This window comes from Setaria italica, chromosome I (genome assembly GCF_000263155.2).
Source record: "Setaria italica strain Yugu1 chromosome I, Setaria_italica_v2.0, whole genome shotgun sequence".
NCBI classification, from domain to species: domain Eukaryota; kingdom Viridiplantae; phylum Streptophyta; class Magnoliopsida; order Poales; family Poaceae; genus Setaria; species Setaria italica.
Genome location: NC_028450.1, coordinates 1,406,683 through 1,421,015, shown reverse-complemented (window position 1 = coordinate 1,421,015; position 14,333 = coordinate 1,406,683). Strand labels below are relative to the sequence as shown.

The 14,333-nt window shown below is 45.2% G+C and overlaps 2 protein-coding genes across 3 annotated transcripts; one reads left to right on the top strand and one right to left on the bottom strand.

Moving 5' to 3' along the window:
* Window positions 1-467: 467 nt before the first annotated feature.
* Window positions 468-974, bottom strand: LOC105913928. Its single transcript, XM_012844342.1, has one exon. The coding sequence runs from the start codon at window positions 972-974 to the stop codon at window positions 468-470; it is 507 nt and encodes a 168-aa protein (XP_012699796.1).
* A 4,117-nt stretch (window positions 975-5,091) lies between these two features.
* On the top strand, window positions 5,092-12,070 carry LOC101777740 (transcription factor GTE4). Of its 2 annotated transcripts, none has more exons than XM_004951252.3 (5): window positions 5,092-7,033; window positions 7,124-7,163; window positions 7,250-7,372; window positions 7,477-7,539; window positions 11,533-12,070. In XM_004951252.3, the coding sequence occupies exons 1-4, from the start codon at window positions 5,222-5,224 to the stop codon at window positions 7,530-7,532; spliced, it is 2,031 nt and encodes a 676-aa protein (XP_004951309.1). In that variant the 5' UTR covers window positions 5,092-5,221; the 3' UTR covers window positions 7,533-7,539; window positions 11,533-12,070. The 2 variants fall into 2 exon arrangements, with proteins under 2 accessions (XP_004951309.1, XP_022685523.1); XM_022829788.1 differs by lacking the exon at window positions 11,533-12,070 and adding an exon at window positions 8,442-8,525.
* The last annotated feature ends 2,263 nt before the right edge of the window (window positions 12,071-14,333 follow it).

The window sequence follows — 14,333 nt, the reverse complement described above, 5'->3', positions numbered from 1 at the left end:
TCTCTTTCAATCCGCCTATTTTATCAAACAAGGCCTTAGAGTACCTTTGGAACATAGGTTTTCTATACAAATTTCGTAGAAACCTTGTTCCTCCATTTTACTGATAGTACCGTGCATTTGGAACAAAGGAACGGGTAAGAACATTCTCGGAGGAACGAGGAGTAAAACTGTAAGTTTGGAGAAATGGAAACATAAGCTTTGAGTTCATAGAAAACTTTCCTGTGCGACACTCCTGAGCTCTCTCTCTAATCAACGATCTGGTGGGTGTTCTTCCTCATTGTAGAGAAGGCGGCGTGAGCTTGCGGAGGGGGCCCGAAGAGACCAGGGGCGCCGGCGCGCCAGCCCCCACCGCCGCCAGCCCGCGGGAAACCCGTGGCGCCGTAGGGGCCGGCTCCGGGACTGAAACAGAATCACAGGCCGGTGGGCCGTGGGGACCCACCGTCGTGAGAGCTGCCGCCCTTCTTCGGCTACTTCTTCTTGCCGCTACTGTCGGCGCCGCGGCCGCCGCTACTGCTGCTGCCGCTGCCGCCAGTCTGGACAGAACCAGACGCCGAGCGACACCTGCCCGTACAGCCGAAAGACGAGGAGGTCCCGACGAGGAGGGCAATGGAGTTAGAGATCTTCTCCTTGTTAGCGAGGTGAAGTTCTTTCAGGGCGAACATGTCCCGCGCCTGGGCGAAGGACGGGAAGCCGGCGGAGGAGTTGGCGATGTTGTCGGCGGTGTTGGAGAAGCGCGGGTTGAGGCCGCGGAGCAGGTTTAGGACAAGTTGGGAGTCCTGAACGGGATGGCCGACGTCGCGGAGGGCGTCGGCGAGGGTCTTCATGCGGCTGCAGTACTCGGCGATAGAGGAGGTGCCCTGCGTCATGGAGTGAAAGTCGTGGCTGAGGAAGATCACCCGGGATTGCTTGTTGGTGCGAAAGAGGCCCTCGATGGCGAGCCAAAGATCCCGGGCGGTATGATCGTCGTCGGTCATGGCGAGGTCGAGAACGAAGTCGTCGACGGAGCCAAAGAACCAGGAGCGGACGCAGCAATCCGCTTGATCCCAGTCGGGGTCCTAGGGTCGGGGCGCCACCGTGTCATCGATGTGCGACTTGAGGCCGAACTTGCCGCACATGGACTTGAAGAAGGACTCCCATCGGGAGTAGGCGTTGGACTTCATTGTCAGCATCACGGGGACGTGAGAGTTGACGGAGACAGTGGCGTCAACTTTTATTTCCGCGAATTTTCACATGACATTTGCTCTTTTGGGGAAGGCTAAAACACATTGCATTTCTTGTGAAATCCATGAGAATATGACTTTGCGTTTTTTGCCAAAGGTTTTCTGTTTCTTCACACAAGTGTACGCTTTTCAGAGTATTTCCTTACAAATGCTGAGCAAGCAGGAACTGCACTAGCACCGAGCCGCCGAGCATATACACTTGAGCTCCACTAGGGAACAATATCAAACGGTGGGCTAGTTACGTGCTTTCATAATTCAACTCCAGCATCTTTTTTTTTTTAAAAAAAGATAATGGAATAAAATGCCGGCCTACCTTGGAGGCTCTAAAAGCCGTACAACTCCAGCTTCTGGCGTATGCCAAGGGACAGAGGTTTTGTTTAGTTGTCAAAATTGGGAGTGCCAAAATTACCGTGCCGGCACTGTAGCACACTGTAGCGTTTCGTTTGTATTTGTGAATTATTGTCCAAACATTGACTAATTAGGCTCAAAAGATTCATCTCGCAAAGTACAACAAAACTGTGCAATTAATTTTTAATTTCATCTACATTTAGTACTCCATGCATGTACCGCAAGTTTGATGTAATGGAGAATCTTCTTTTTGCATAGTGTCAAAGTTGGGAGTTGGGGGTGAAGTAAACAAGGACAGAAACATGTATATAATCCAAGTGCAGAAGTCAGAAGTGCTCCTCTTGCAGACCGTCGCGCTCACTTGCATTGCAGGCAACTGTTACCGGAACAAGCCAACCGGCACTATTCATGTTGCTCCAATGAAACACAGGACACGATGGCTAATGCAGGATGACATGGCAGCTGCACAAACCGAATTGGGTATTAGGAGTAGTGCTTTGACTCGAGTTCCATTATATTTGATTTGACGGTACTTAGCCTTGAGAAATGCTTAATCTGGATATGGATCATCTTTCATCATATCTGCCGCAGATACCATTCCAGAAAAATAAACCATTTGCCCAAGATAATTGGACCTCCGGTTAGGTTTTCCGTCGGTTTTGGCAGGTATGTCTCACTCTCAAGTGACATCATCTCACGTCAGATGCTGCAACTGGAAAGCACTAGCTACGTACTCGTTTGATGATGATACATGAAGCATGCATGAAAGAAAAATTCCCCTTCTCCCTTTGAACAAGAGAGACATGAAAAATGAGAGCAAATAGATGAAGATGAGAGGGGTAGTTGTGTTTTAAGAACAAAAATATATGGGGCGCCGAACATTCTTAAGTGAATGCAGGGCTCCGAAAATAATTTTTTTTAAAAAGATGGGATGTCTTAGCCGAGTTATATAATAATGCATATATTTATTATGCCCTTTTGTTTTCCCATTCTTAGGAAATATTTTATAAACCAATGTACCCTTCGAAACAAGACGTAATTCATTTCACTGGGATACGACAAAACTTTTACCGGCTTATTCTATCACAAATTTGATGTTAGATTTCATATTACGTAATGGCCACAGGCGTGCGGCTTGGTTGGCCATGTGTTGTGTGTACTTCAACAAAAAAAAAATTCTTAATACAATGATGCCCTGCTCTCCTACTTATTTTTTTTTAAAAAATAAAAATCTGTATTACAAATACTTACTTATGATTATGATTTTGTATCACATAAATAGCATATTAATGAAGTGATTGTTGATCGTTTGTAACTTTGAAGAAGTTATGATGCAAGATGTGCGCATGCAGTACTGGAACCATAATAGTACATAATTTGAAAGGTAAAATCCATTTTGATTTTCGGTTTTAAACCACACCAGTCCACCAGCATGAGCGCATCAGAGGTTGACGGTAGAAGTTGTGCGTGCACAGTGACGGGAGGTCATACAGGTGCGATCATCACCAACTGGAACGGTTTGCCTATAAATAGGTGTCTCCATCCAGTTAAAATGTAGGCGTGTAGCAGCAGCCAGAAGAGGGCTAGCAGCCGTTAACCAATCAAGCTCAGTGAAGGGCGATCATGAAGCTAACCGTGTGTCTCTGCATCTGCATCCTCCTCGTCGCCTCCTCCTCCCCCGTCCCCATCTCCGACCGCTGCCCCGTCCAGTGCCGGCCGCCTGAGGAGGACGTCACCGCCATAGTTGTCGGCCAGGCGCAGACTTCGGCGGCAAGCATGACCGCAAGTTTCGCCGCCGCCGATCAGCCCCCGCCGGAGGTTTTCGAGAGCTCCAAGAGGCTCAGCCCAGGAGGACCCAACCCTCAGCATCACTAGCTAGCTGATCAGGTAGCTCTTCCTGTCCGCGTCAAGAGTGCTCTCGGTGAACTTCCCCTTCATCTTCCGTTGAAAGTGATGGCTGTGGAACTGGCCTTTGCTAATTATAATCTCCTGCGACACTTTTCTTCTTCGGTCTGAATGCGTGAATTCCAGGTGTCATTAATTATCATGCAACTTACTGATTGTCAATACGCGTTCTTCGTGATGTCAAATTGCCAATGGAGTTTACTTCTGTCCATTCGGCATGTTTCACCTACTAAAAATAAACGGATCGAGAAGTCATAAGGGTGCGTTTGGCAACTAATAGGAAAGGGACATGTGAATTAGTGGTGGGATCGGAGTTGGTGGAGGAAATTCATTTTGGGAATATGATTTTTAGTCCCATTCTCTTGTTTGTCTTCGGAAGGGAATTAAGTATGGGAGTTTAAGTGCAACTTCGTATCCTTTGTTTTGTTTGGTGTGGAGGTTTAGAGGTAGTAAATTATATCTTAAGTTATGATTAACGGTGTAGATGCATCCATCTTCCACTAAAAATAAATTCCCACCCAATTGGTACCTTCTCCTTGGGAAGTGATTGGTTGGATTTGTTCCTCTAAACTTCCATTCCTCATCCCACTAAAACTCTCATGCCCGCCAAAACAAAATTTATCTCTCGAGTCTAAATTCCCTTTCTATCCCACCAATTACCTCCAAACAAACAAGCAATAATGGTACCTCATATTTGCGCAATAGCATATGACTCCTCTCTTGGATACTTCTAGCTCTCCTAACCGGACCTATAATGTCTGGCATATTCTCTTCACTACATCATGCTATTCGGGCTTTGGCGAGAGCAACGATAGTAGCAGCACCGCAAACAGGCGAGGAGAGTGAAATGGATGTCCTGGACATAAGGGACTCATTTGATTGATGGCTTTTGGGATGATGCCAACTGTGAGGCGCCAAGAGAACCTTTGGCGGCGCATAACTGATGCAAAATTAAAAAAATTGCATATGCAAATCCCTGAGGTATAAATGGGCTGAAATTGAAATATAAGACAAAACACAACAACAATCAACCCATAAACCAACTACACAGAAGAGGAAAGGAAAAGAAGCATACATTTCACCACTAAAAAGGTGACTAAATCGATTAATAATGCAAACCAAACAAGAACATGAAGATCTTGCCGTTGAATTTCACAACACATACATTGGAATTATAAAGCAATACAAATTCTTCCATTGATTTGGTCTCAGCCCAATAGGTTATACCCTGTATAAAAAAGATTAAAAAATGGAACAGACAAACATATTACATCATGTTCATGGCCATATGGTCAAGGCCACTTGTGGTCTGATCCTCACCACTAGCTTCGGTCAGCTCGCTTCTGTGTGAACCAGGCCGATCTGAACGTCCCGGCCCGATTGTACAGTAGCATCCAGCCCAGAAACAATAATAACCGCTGATGGGCCGGAAAAAAGTAGCACCAGTCTTTTCTTTACACAGCCACGTCACGCTCCCTTGCTATGGAGCCTTTGGATTCTACCCTAATACCCCTTGGATTCCAGTTCCAACGGCCAGGATCACACGTGCGCCTTTCCCCGCTCCCCGCTTCCTCTCCCGAGCCGAGCCGATGCCGTCGCCCAAAATGCCAACCGACACACCACCGGACCCGCACCGCCGCAAAATTATGAAACTTTTCTAGGGTTCTTCGTGAAACCCTCGCCGCCCGCTCCCGAATCCCACCCAATCCCGTCCCCGTCGGGCCACCGGGGTTCTGAAATCAGGGTTTATGCATGGCCTCGCCCCGCCCGGCGGCGGCGTCGCGAACTGGGAGGAGGCTGCGGCGGCGGGTCCCGCGCCGGCCTCCTCCACCGCCCCCTCCGCCCCACCCAGGTCGAGGTGGGCGTCGCCGATCAAGGTCTACTACCGCAAGTATCCCCGCAGAAACCCTAAACCTCCTCCTCCGCCTCCTCCGGGGCCCGCCCCCGATCTGAATCCCCTCCCGGAAACCCTATCCTCGATTCCTCGACCCATTCGCTGCCCGGAGGATGGGGTCGCTGCGGCGGCGCCGAGTTCCACTCCGCCTCCGTTCCCCGACCCAGCGGCGACGAGTTCCACTACGCCTCCGTTCCCCGACCCGGCGGCGCCTACCTCCTCTTCTCCTGCTCCGCCTCTGGCTCCGGCACCTCCTGGGGAACCCTCTCCCGGATCGGGTGACATTGCCCCGGGGATTAACCGGGACGGGGCCGCCGTTCCCAACGGCCATGGCAAAGACTGGGCCATGGTTGCCGTTCAGAAGGCTGAGAAGGCAAAGAAGCGCAGGGCCAGGAGCGAACTGCGGCGGCAGCTTGCGTCAGAGCTTGATCAGGTGCGTATGCTCTCCAAGCGACTGAAGGCTGCTGCTGAGACCTTGGCGCAACAGGAGGATTCAGTGCCCATGCCTCTGGCTATGATGCTGCCGCCGTCACAGGTGGTGGATGCTAGATACATTCGCTCACAGTTCTCACCCACCGGTCCAGTGACGCCCATTCCTGCCCAGGCTGCGTTTGCCCCTTTTCGCTCACTGCCGCCGCAGGCGCCACTAACTGTGTCGGTGGTTCACACAGAACCCTTCGAGGTGGAGAAGCGGACACCTAAGGCGAATCAGTTGTACCAAAACTCAGAGTTCTTGCTTGCCAAGGATAAGTTCCCACCTGCGGACACACATGGACGCAAGAAACCAAAGCACCACAAGAAGAAGAACAGGTCTCTAGAACCTCGTGGTGCAGACTTTGATGCTGAGCGGAGGCTATACTCTCATGCGTTCAAGAAGTCCTCATCACTTCTGAGCCGGCTAATGAAGCACAAATTTGCATGGGTGTTTAACAAGCCTGTCGATGCAGTTGGACTTGGCTTGCATGATTATTTTGAAATTATCAGGCACCCAATGGATCTTGGAACGATCAGGGGGCGACTCAGCCATGGTCAGTACAGGAACCCGAAGGAGTTTGCTGAGGATGTGAGGCTCACTTTCCAGAATGCCATGACATATAACCCCAAGGGGCATGATGTTCATATCATGGCCGAGCAGTTGCTAGGGATATTTGAGGCGCAGTGGCCTGAGATCGAGGCAAAGGTTAATTATCTTGCATTGTGCCCACCATTGCCAAAGAAATTTCCACCTCCTCCAATTGACTTGCGTCTCCTAGAGAGGTCAGATTCTGTGAAACACCATGTGGCGTTGGAATCCAATTCAAGGCCAATAAGTCATACTCCCACCCGGCCACCATCAATGAAGAAACCAAGGGCAAAGGATGCAAATAAGAGAGACATGACAATGGACGAGAAGCGTAAACTTAGCGAGAACCTCCAGAACTTGCCTCCAGAGAAGCTTGACGCAGTTGTTCAGCTCATTAAGAACAAGAATTTGACAGTTAGGCAGCATGATGATGAGATTGAGGTTGAAATTGATAGCATGGATGCTGAAACTCTTTGGGAGCTTGATAGGTTTGTGTCTAACTACAAGAAAAACCTTAGCAAGCAAAAGCGAAGGGCTGAGCGTGCAATGCTTGCAAGACAAGATGCAGAGTTGCGTGCACAGCATTCTGTACAGCAACTACTGGTATGAGCATTCGATCATTTTTAAATATGCAGTAACATCATCGTAAGAAGTTGTCATTGTTTCTGAATATAAGATTTCCTATCATTGCAGGCTGAAGAGCGTAACACTGGTGAAAAATCTCCAAAGCAAAGTAAGATATGTTTGCTCTATTTTCTAAAATCATCTTCAAAGAACATTGCAAGCAAGTTAATGATTTATTATTTTTTTGTACCAAAGATGTGATGGTGGGTGGGCAATTAGCATCTTCTGCGCCAAATCAAAATGATAACAATGGACATGTGGCAAGTAGGTCAAACAGTTCTAGCGGCTCCAGCAGTGATTCAGGCTCGTCTTCTAGTGGTAATATTTACTTGTCCTTTCACGTTTGGTGTTGACGTTTCACCGTTCAGAAAATTGTTGGATTGCATTATAACTAAATCATTTTGACACTCTTTTTCTTGCAGACTCAGACAGTGATAGTTCTTCTTCAGATGGATCGGATGCTGCCAATTTGTCTTGAAATATAGGTAAGTTCCATTGAGAATGTTGTGCTCCCCCGTTTTGCTGTTGTACCTAGTCAGCTGTCATGTTGATTGCTTGGTGCATAAATGTAAGGTATTTGTGGTTTACTGTGTGCACGTTAATTTGTATGTCACTATTTCCTTCCACAGGAGTTCCATTCATTCAACATTTGTTGGTCTTTTAATCAAATAATATAATTATGTTTAATCTACACCTCCAAGCGTCAAAACCTTTTAATTTTCATCCTCGAAATGTCACAACTGGTGCAAGCAACATCCCTTTGCATAAACCACCCTCATTTTGACTTTTGGTTGCCATGTTAGTCCTACATTCTTAGTTAGCTCCATTTCTCCTGCCTACTTCTTTCTTCTTCTTTGTCCCCTTGCTTGGTGCTGCTTGCTATGTGGAGGTGGCAGTGATGGTGTTTCCTCGTGGCTGCTGCTAATGAGTCAAGCACAGCCTCACAGTGACAACCCTGGAGTGCTCAAAGAAGGCCTGGGCTGATATTGTTTTCGCAGTGCCCCATGCTGTAGATCTTGTGAAGAACAGGCCGCCATTGAGGAAGTTAGGTTTCGTTACTGCCTACCGTCTAGTGTTTGGACTGGAAAGGGTCATGTGCCATGTAGAAGCGGTATCACAGTTGACTATAAGGTTAACCACACTCATAGTTGAGGCCTTGAGGGACAATATACAACAACATAGCCTGGAGGGACAATATCTGGATTTTTTTTTCTTATTTATGTTATGTTGTGTGCAATCATCTGTATTTTCTGTTTTCACATTTCAAGAATCCAGAATTTTCTGATTCTGTGTTGAAATTAATATTATTTGATAGTCATCAGCACGCATATTGTGAATATTTGGTAAAATGTAATATCCTGAGAAAAAACATTGTAGCTGTTATCAGGTTGCTCACCAATCGTAAGGCCTAACCATTCAATCTGATCAAGCTGGAAATTGTGTTGCCAACTATGAGGTAACGTGATCATTTTTTGTATCAAAGCGGCACAAGGGAAATAAATCCTGATGCAGATCTCAATTTCTGAAAAATTCCTGATCTGTATTTATGCTTCCATGCTTTCTGGTTACTTGTTGCTCCCGGCACAAGACTTGGAAACTTAGTATATAGAAAGTTAGGTAATATGTTAGGAAACTGTTGCTTCTTTGCTCTTCAAATGATAGAGATTTTGTAAAAGGCAGCTTCTAACTTCATAAATGCCATGATTAAATGCATTCATGGTTGCAGAGATGAACATTTAAAAGGTTTTGGACATCCTATTGTTCTTCAAGTGTTTCCGTTTTCATCTGCATGGTCCTGTGTTGATGGGACGAGAGTGCCAAACCAGCTCGCTATGGTTGCTTGCTCCATATTCTTGGCCAGACGTCACACAGAACTTTGCCTTGGTGGCAGTGATCAACAAGACCATGTTCAATTTGTAAGAACTTGTGACCTTTGGTATGGAGCCAGGCAGAGAAGCTATATGTTTGCTGCCTTAAAAAAAAAAGCTTGACCACAGGGAGAAGAAGGCCTTGCTTTGTCATAAGAGAGGGGAGTACCAAACCCTTTAAGGAGGAACTCACATGACCACCTTGAGGCTCCCAACTTGAGGCTCTACCAACTAAGCTATTGTTGGTTCTTAGATCTTTGCTACCATAAAAAACATTCCAACTCTTCTGGCGTCTTTTCAGATTGCTACTTCGCCTGTTTGTTTAGACCATGTGGCCCAATAAGCTTTAAAGCATTCCCTTATTTTTGGGCTCCACACTCCTGTTTTCAGAGCCTTGCCACTTGCTAGCTTCCTCGTGCATTGTGGCACTGCTATCCTGCTTTCTTTCATTATCCATCACCCAGGCATTCAACCTTGGATTCCATCCGGTATTGCAGGCTCGCAGCTCAAAAAATGAGCTGTTCATCTATCCACAAGACAAGCAAAATGTTATGTTGCTTAAATATATTAGAGATAGCCATATAGGTTTTCTGGGCACACTTGTCTCCTCGTTCTTTCACATGCATCAGAGTGAAAGGATTTAACCTAGACATGCCATGAGTTATTCTTGTAAATGAGAGCAAAATAGGATAAACACAATGATGCAACTGCAGTATCAATTATTTCCTCAATTTTAAGAGCCATCAAGTGGGTCTATCTGTTGAAGCATGAGATCTGTTGTGTTAACTTTGCTATACGTTTATCATTCTTCTTTCACAAGAGTAAATTAGGGTGATACTTTTTGTTAATGTAGTAATGCCCTGTGGGAGAAGTCGAACTCCCCAGGCATTACTTTCAAACGAAATGCATGTGATAATTTTTTACCCCATTTGGCTGTGAACCAAAAGACTTGATTTATTTATTGAATCAGATTCTCCCAGGTGAAGCAAAGAGGCAGAATTAGGCAATTAGCTGTAATAATAAAATGCTTAACATAACATTTCCTTGTGTTTCATTCACATTAGATTTTATCCTTTATCCTTGCGCTGAGTTGGAGAGGTTCTTATGTAGGAGAGGGTATTGTAAAGGAACAGATTAGGTCTCCAGTTTCAAAAGGAAGAAACATTGTGGCGTTTTCTTTAAGAATCTGGTTGCGAAACAGCCATATAAGTTAATTAGATTCTTTGCCTTTGATTTCTCAATACTGTCTCATTCGTTCCTTTTTTTATGGACTTATTTATTTATTTAATCCCTTTTATCATGTAAACCATCTGTGGTATCCATTTTTGCTTGCTTGAATTTTTAGTTAGAAAAATGGAAGTTAATTGTCAAATCCAGGGTTCATCCAAAAAAACATTGTTAGCTCCCACTCATTTTATCTATGCTGGAAATGGTTATCCAAGCAGTCCGGAAGATTCCCTAGGCATTGCATGTGTTGAATGATATTTCCATTCCATTTTTTTATTGATTTTCCACGCGTTAAAAGTGTTTATGGAGCCTTTCTGCACGGCACCTTTTAGTTAGTAGTATTGATTCCTTTTGCTTATTCCTTCATATGCTATTGTAATTTGAAGGTTCAATTTTGGATGTTCAGTCGAAAGAGTGCATAGATTTGTGGGACATCATTGCTTGTTCTGGATTTTGTTTTTGTTTCCTTCAATACTAAATTTTCTAGTAAAAAAATTCTTATTAAATAAAAAGGATCCAGATGGACCCTGCATACCCTCTACCGGATGTTGAAACCTGTTTCCTGGGTATATCCTGCTGATGGTGTACAAAGTAAGTTGTTGCTAGTTGGTCCTATCTTGTCAGTGCTGCTGCATACTAGTCCGTGCGCTTATTTGTACATGCAGACTAGTGTTGCTTTGTCGAATGGCCTCTTTGAATTTTCACCTGGGTGCTTGTCAGTTCTATTAATAGCTTCGATATGATTTCTTCGATAGCTCATTTGGTGAATCTCTTTAAGCAGACCATTTTTTGGTCTAAAGTAGCATCCGGAAATTTTTTATCCCTTCCTTTCCTGTGTATGGAGACCAATGAGCGCCATCATCATTTTAAATCTTTGTTTGCTTTGATATGTAAGTTGCATGAGTCTTTGATGAAATGATTGGTAAACTCTTTGGTTAGCTTTCATGTCAGATAGTTGTAAAACGAACATTTGAATCAGTGGAGCCTTAGATTCTGTAATCTGTACTCTTCAAACTTGGTTCCCTTCCTGCTAGGAGCACTACCATGATGAATTGGTATCATGTCCAGCATGGTCTAAATATGTGCTATAATCTTAGAGGCAATTAAATGTTTTTTCTATGAAGAGTAAAACTTATGAAAATAATTTCTGGGTTTGTATATGATTAGAGAGGCTAGGCTGACTGTTGAATTTTGGTGTCTTGAGGTATACTGAAGCCTTATGAAATCAGTGGCATGTTAGTGATCTATGCTGCTATTTCAGTGCTAACTGGTCCGGGGAGTTAACTTCTATCCAATGACTGTCTAATAAGATGTCCATACTTGCTCTGTCATTTTTTGAGTTGATTTGAATTGTAATAACGGTTACTTTATGCTGATTTGCAGGTTCAGGTGCTTGCTGCGTAGACCATAACTCAAGAATTTTATTGGCTTGCCAATGGCAGTTAGGTTGTACATGTTTATCCCCCTCTTTTAGGAAAAACTCCTAGGTAGCTGCTAATGTGAGGTTGCCATTGGAAGCCAGAAAAGGGGCAATGCTTCTGATGTTGACGCTTCCATAATGAGTGTGAAGCATATGTGCTGGTGTATGATGGGTGTAGTCCCTCCCTCCCTCCCCTCCTCCAAGCTTTTCTTTGCTGATTGTGCAACACTAGGTAATTTTTTCTGACTTGTAGTGGCTAGAATTTGGTTAGCCGACACCAATCTGGTTGGCAGTTGGCACACTTCTTTCATCCTTGCACCATTTTTTGATTGGCTCGTTTAGTTCAATTTTGTATCTGGTCGCCTAAAAAATGTGGCTGGCACAAAATCAGGGAAAACTGAGGTAAGTGTCCAAAGTTGCAGTCCTTATCTTATTCTTTCTTCAAAGTCAGGCGGTAAGAACAATTTCCAAAAAATAGAGTGACCCATGCTTTGATGATCACCCTGGTGTGTATCGTTTGTGTAGGCCTTTTGTGTGTCCGATAATTTCGTGGTGTGATACTGATAAGATTGTTGGAGTGACATCTTATTTGTCTCTTAAAAGCTGAAATTTCCTTGGAAGTGTACAAAGAAGGTTAGGCTAATCTATGTTCTCGTATGATGTGCACAAAATGGACGTAAGCTACTATTGAGAAAAAACAGTCTGGCTAGAGGAGAGTACTGTTGCTACTAGCGGGTTAGGTGTTATCGTGCCAATCATGAGCTGATGAGCATGGAAGCATCTATGTCAATGCAAGCTTGAACTTAATCAAAAACTTACGCAAGCGAGGGAATAGCGGAAATTATATAGGAAAAAATCGATACACGTGAAGTTAGAAGGCCAGAGGCCCAAAGAAATACCCTACTTAGAAAACTTTAATGACAAAAATATGAAGTCATTGATCCAACACAAATTTCTAAGGGGCCGTTTGATACACCCTGTTAAACTTTAGCACCTGTCACATCGATGTTTGATGCTAATTAGAGTATTAAACATAGTCTAATTACAAAACTAATTGTAAAGATGGAGTCTAATTCGCGAGACGGATCTATTAAGCCTAATTAGTCCATGATTTGACAATGTGGTGCTACAATAACCATTTGCTAATGATGGATTAATTAGCCTTAATAGATTCGTCTTGCGAATTAGACTCCATCTGTGCAATTAGTTTTATAATTAGCTTGTGTTTAGTCCTTCTAATTAGCATCCGAACGTTCAATGTGACCTGCTAAAGTTTAACACCTCGTATCCAAACGAACCGTAAGCTGGCTTAGCCTGATGCGTAACGAGGGCCATGGACTTCCATCTGCCTCGAGACAAAGTCCGGAAAACCTATCGATCTTCTGCAAGGCAGTATCTAATACACTTCCGCTTTAAGATTCGTGCAAAAACTAGAAATCTACGGTCCAGGCTTCATCTTCCTCCTCGCCGTCGAGCCGCACCCTTAGGCTTCGGGGTTGGGCTGCTCGGTGGCTCCATGTCCCAGGGTTATAGAGGGATGGCCGGGGGCGGTCGCCGGCCGGGCGGAGGTGGCGGTGTGTGGGTGGGACGGCGAGGCAGCAGGGGCGCCGCCCGCCACGGTGGTGGTGGAGGCCGGTTGGGAAGTGCAAAAGACGGGGGCGTGGCGCTCACAGCGATTAGGGATGGCCGTGGATGCTAGCGGCAGCTCCGGCGGCGCCCCCGCCGTCGGAGCCGGGTGGGACGACGGAGGAGGCGGGGGCTTCTGGACGGAGCTGAAGAAGAAAGGTGCGGCATGGCGGCGCCGAACGATAGCGAGGGCCGAGGGGGAAGAAACAAGTTGTTTCTTCGTGGGCCTGATGGGCCGTGCGATGTAAACACTTCCTACCTTCCGCGTGATGTATAGGAGCGCCCAACAAAGTCCCATCATAAAAGATCATCTATTTTCTCATGCACCAAATACCCCCAACAATCAACTATTACTATTAGGTAGGAGGGTATTAAGTGAAAAAGAGAGGACATACAAACTAATAACCGTCCATAGGTACAAAATAAAGTCATGCAATGGCCACGAGCCCACAAGCGTTGAATTGAACCCTAACTAACATATGTTTATGTTGAGGAAGTAGAACGTTTGTGGAGTAAATTGACTGCAGTAAACAACACACAGGAAAATTGAATAGTAACTAATTATAGAAATAGACCGCTTGGATTTTGGAAAAGGGCCCCACCGCCGAATTGAGAAGGCCCAATTAGACGCACAAGGTGCCCGCGTGACGTATGAAAAGGTGGAGGTCGGGAGTTTGCATGTATAGGCACGGTACGTCTAGCAAATAGCGATTGCGAGCAACATATTTTATATCAACATGGACAAGTGGAAAGATGGTAAAGTCAACCAGGGCTGATGAGCTACCGTGGAGTTAAACCTATAAGAATGTTACACTAGAGGACAAAGGTCTGGTTTGGTTCCATTTGCTTATTTTTAAGCAAGTGTCACATCAATGTTTAGATACTAATTAGAAGTATTAAACGTAGACTATTTACAAAAGCCATTACATAAGTGGAGGCTGACTTGCCCATCTTTTCTCTTGACCATGATGATACCAAATATGTAGCATGCAATCGCTATTTGCAAGACGTACAGTGCCTATGCATGCAAGCTCTCGACATCCGCCTTGTCGTACGTCATGCGGGCACGTTGTGCGTCTAATTGGGCGTTCTCGTTTCGGACGGTGGGGCCCTTTTCCAAAATTCGAGCGGTCTATTG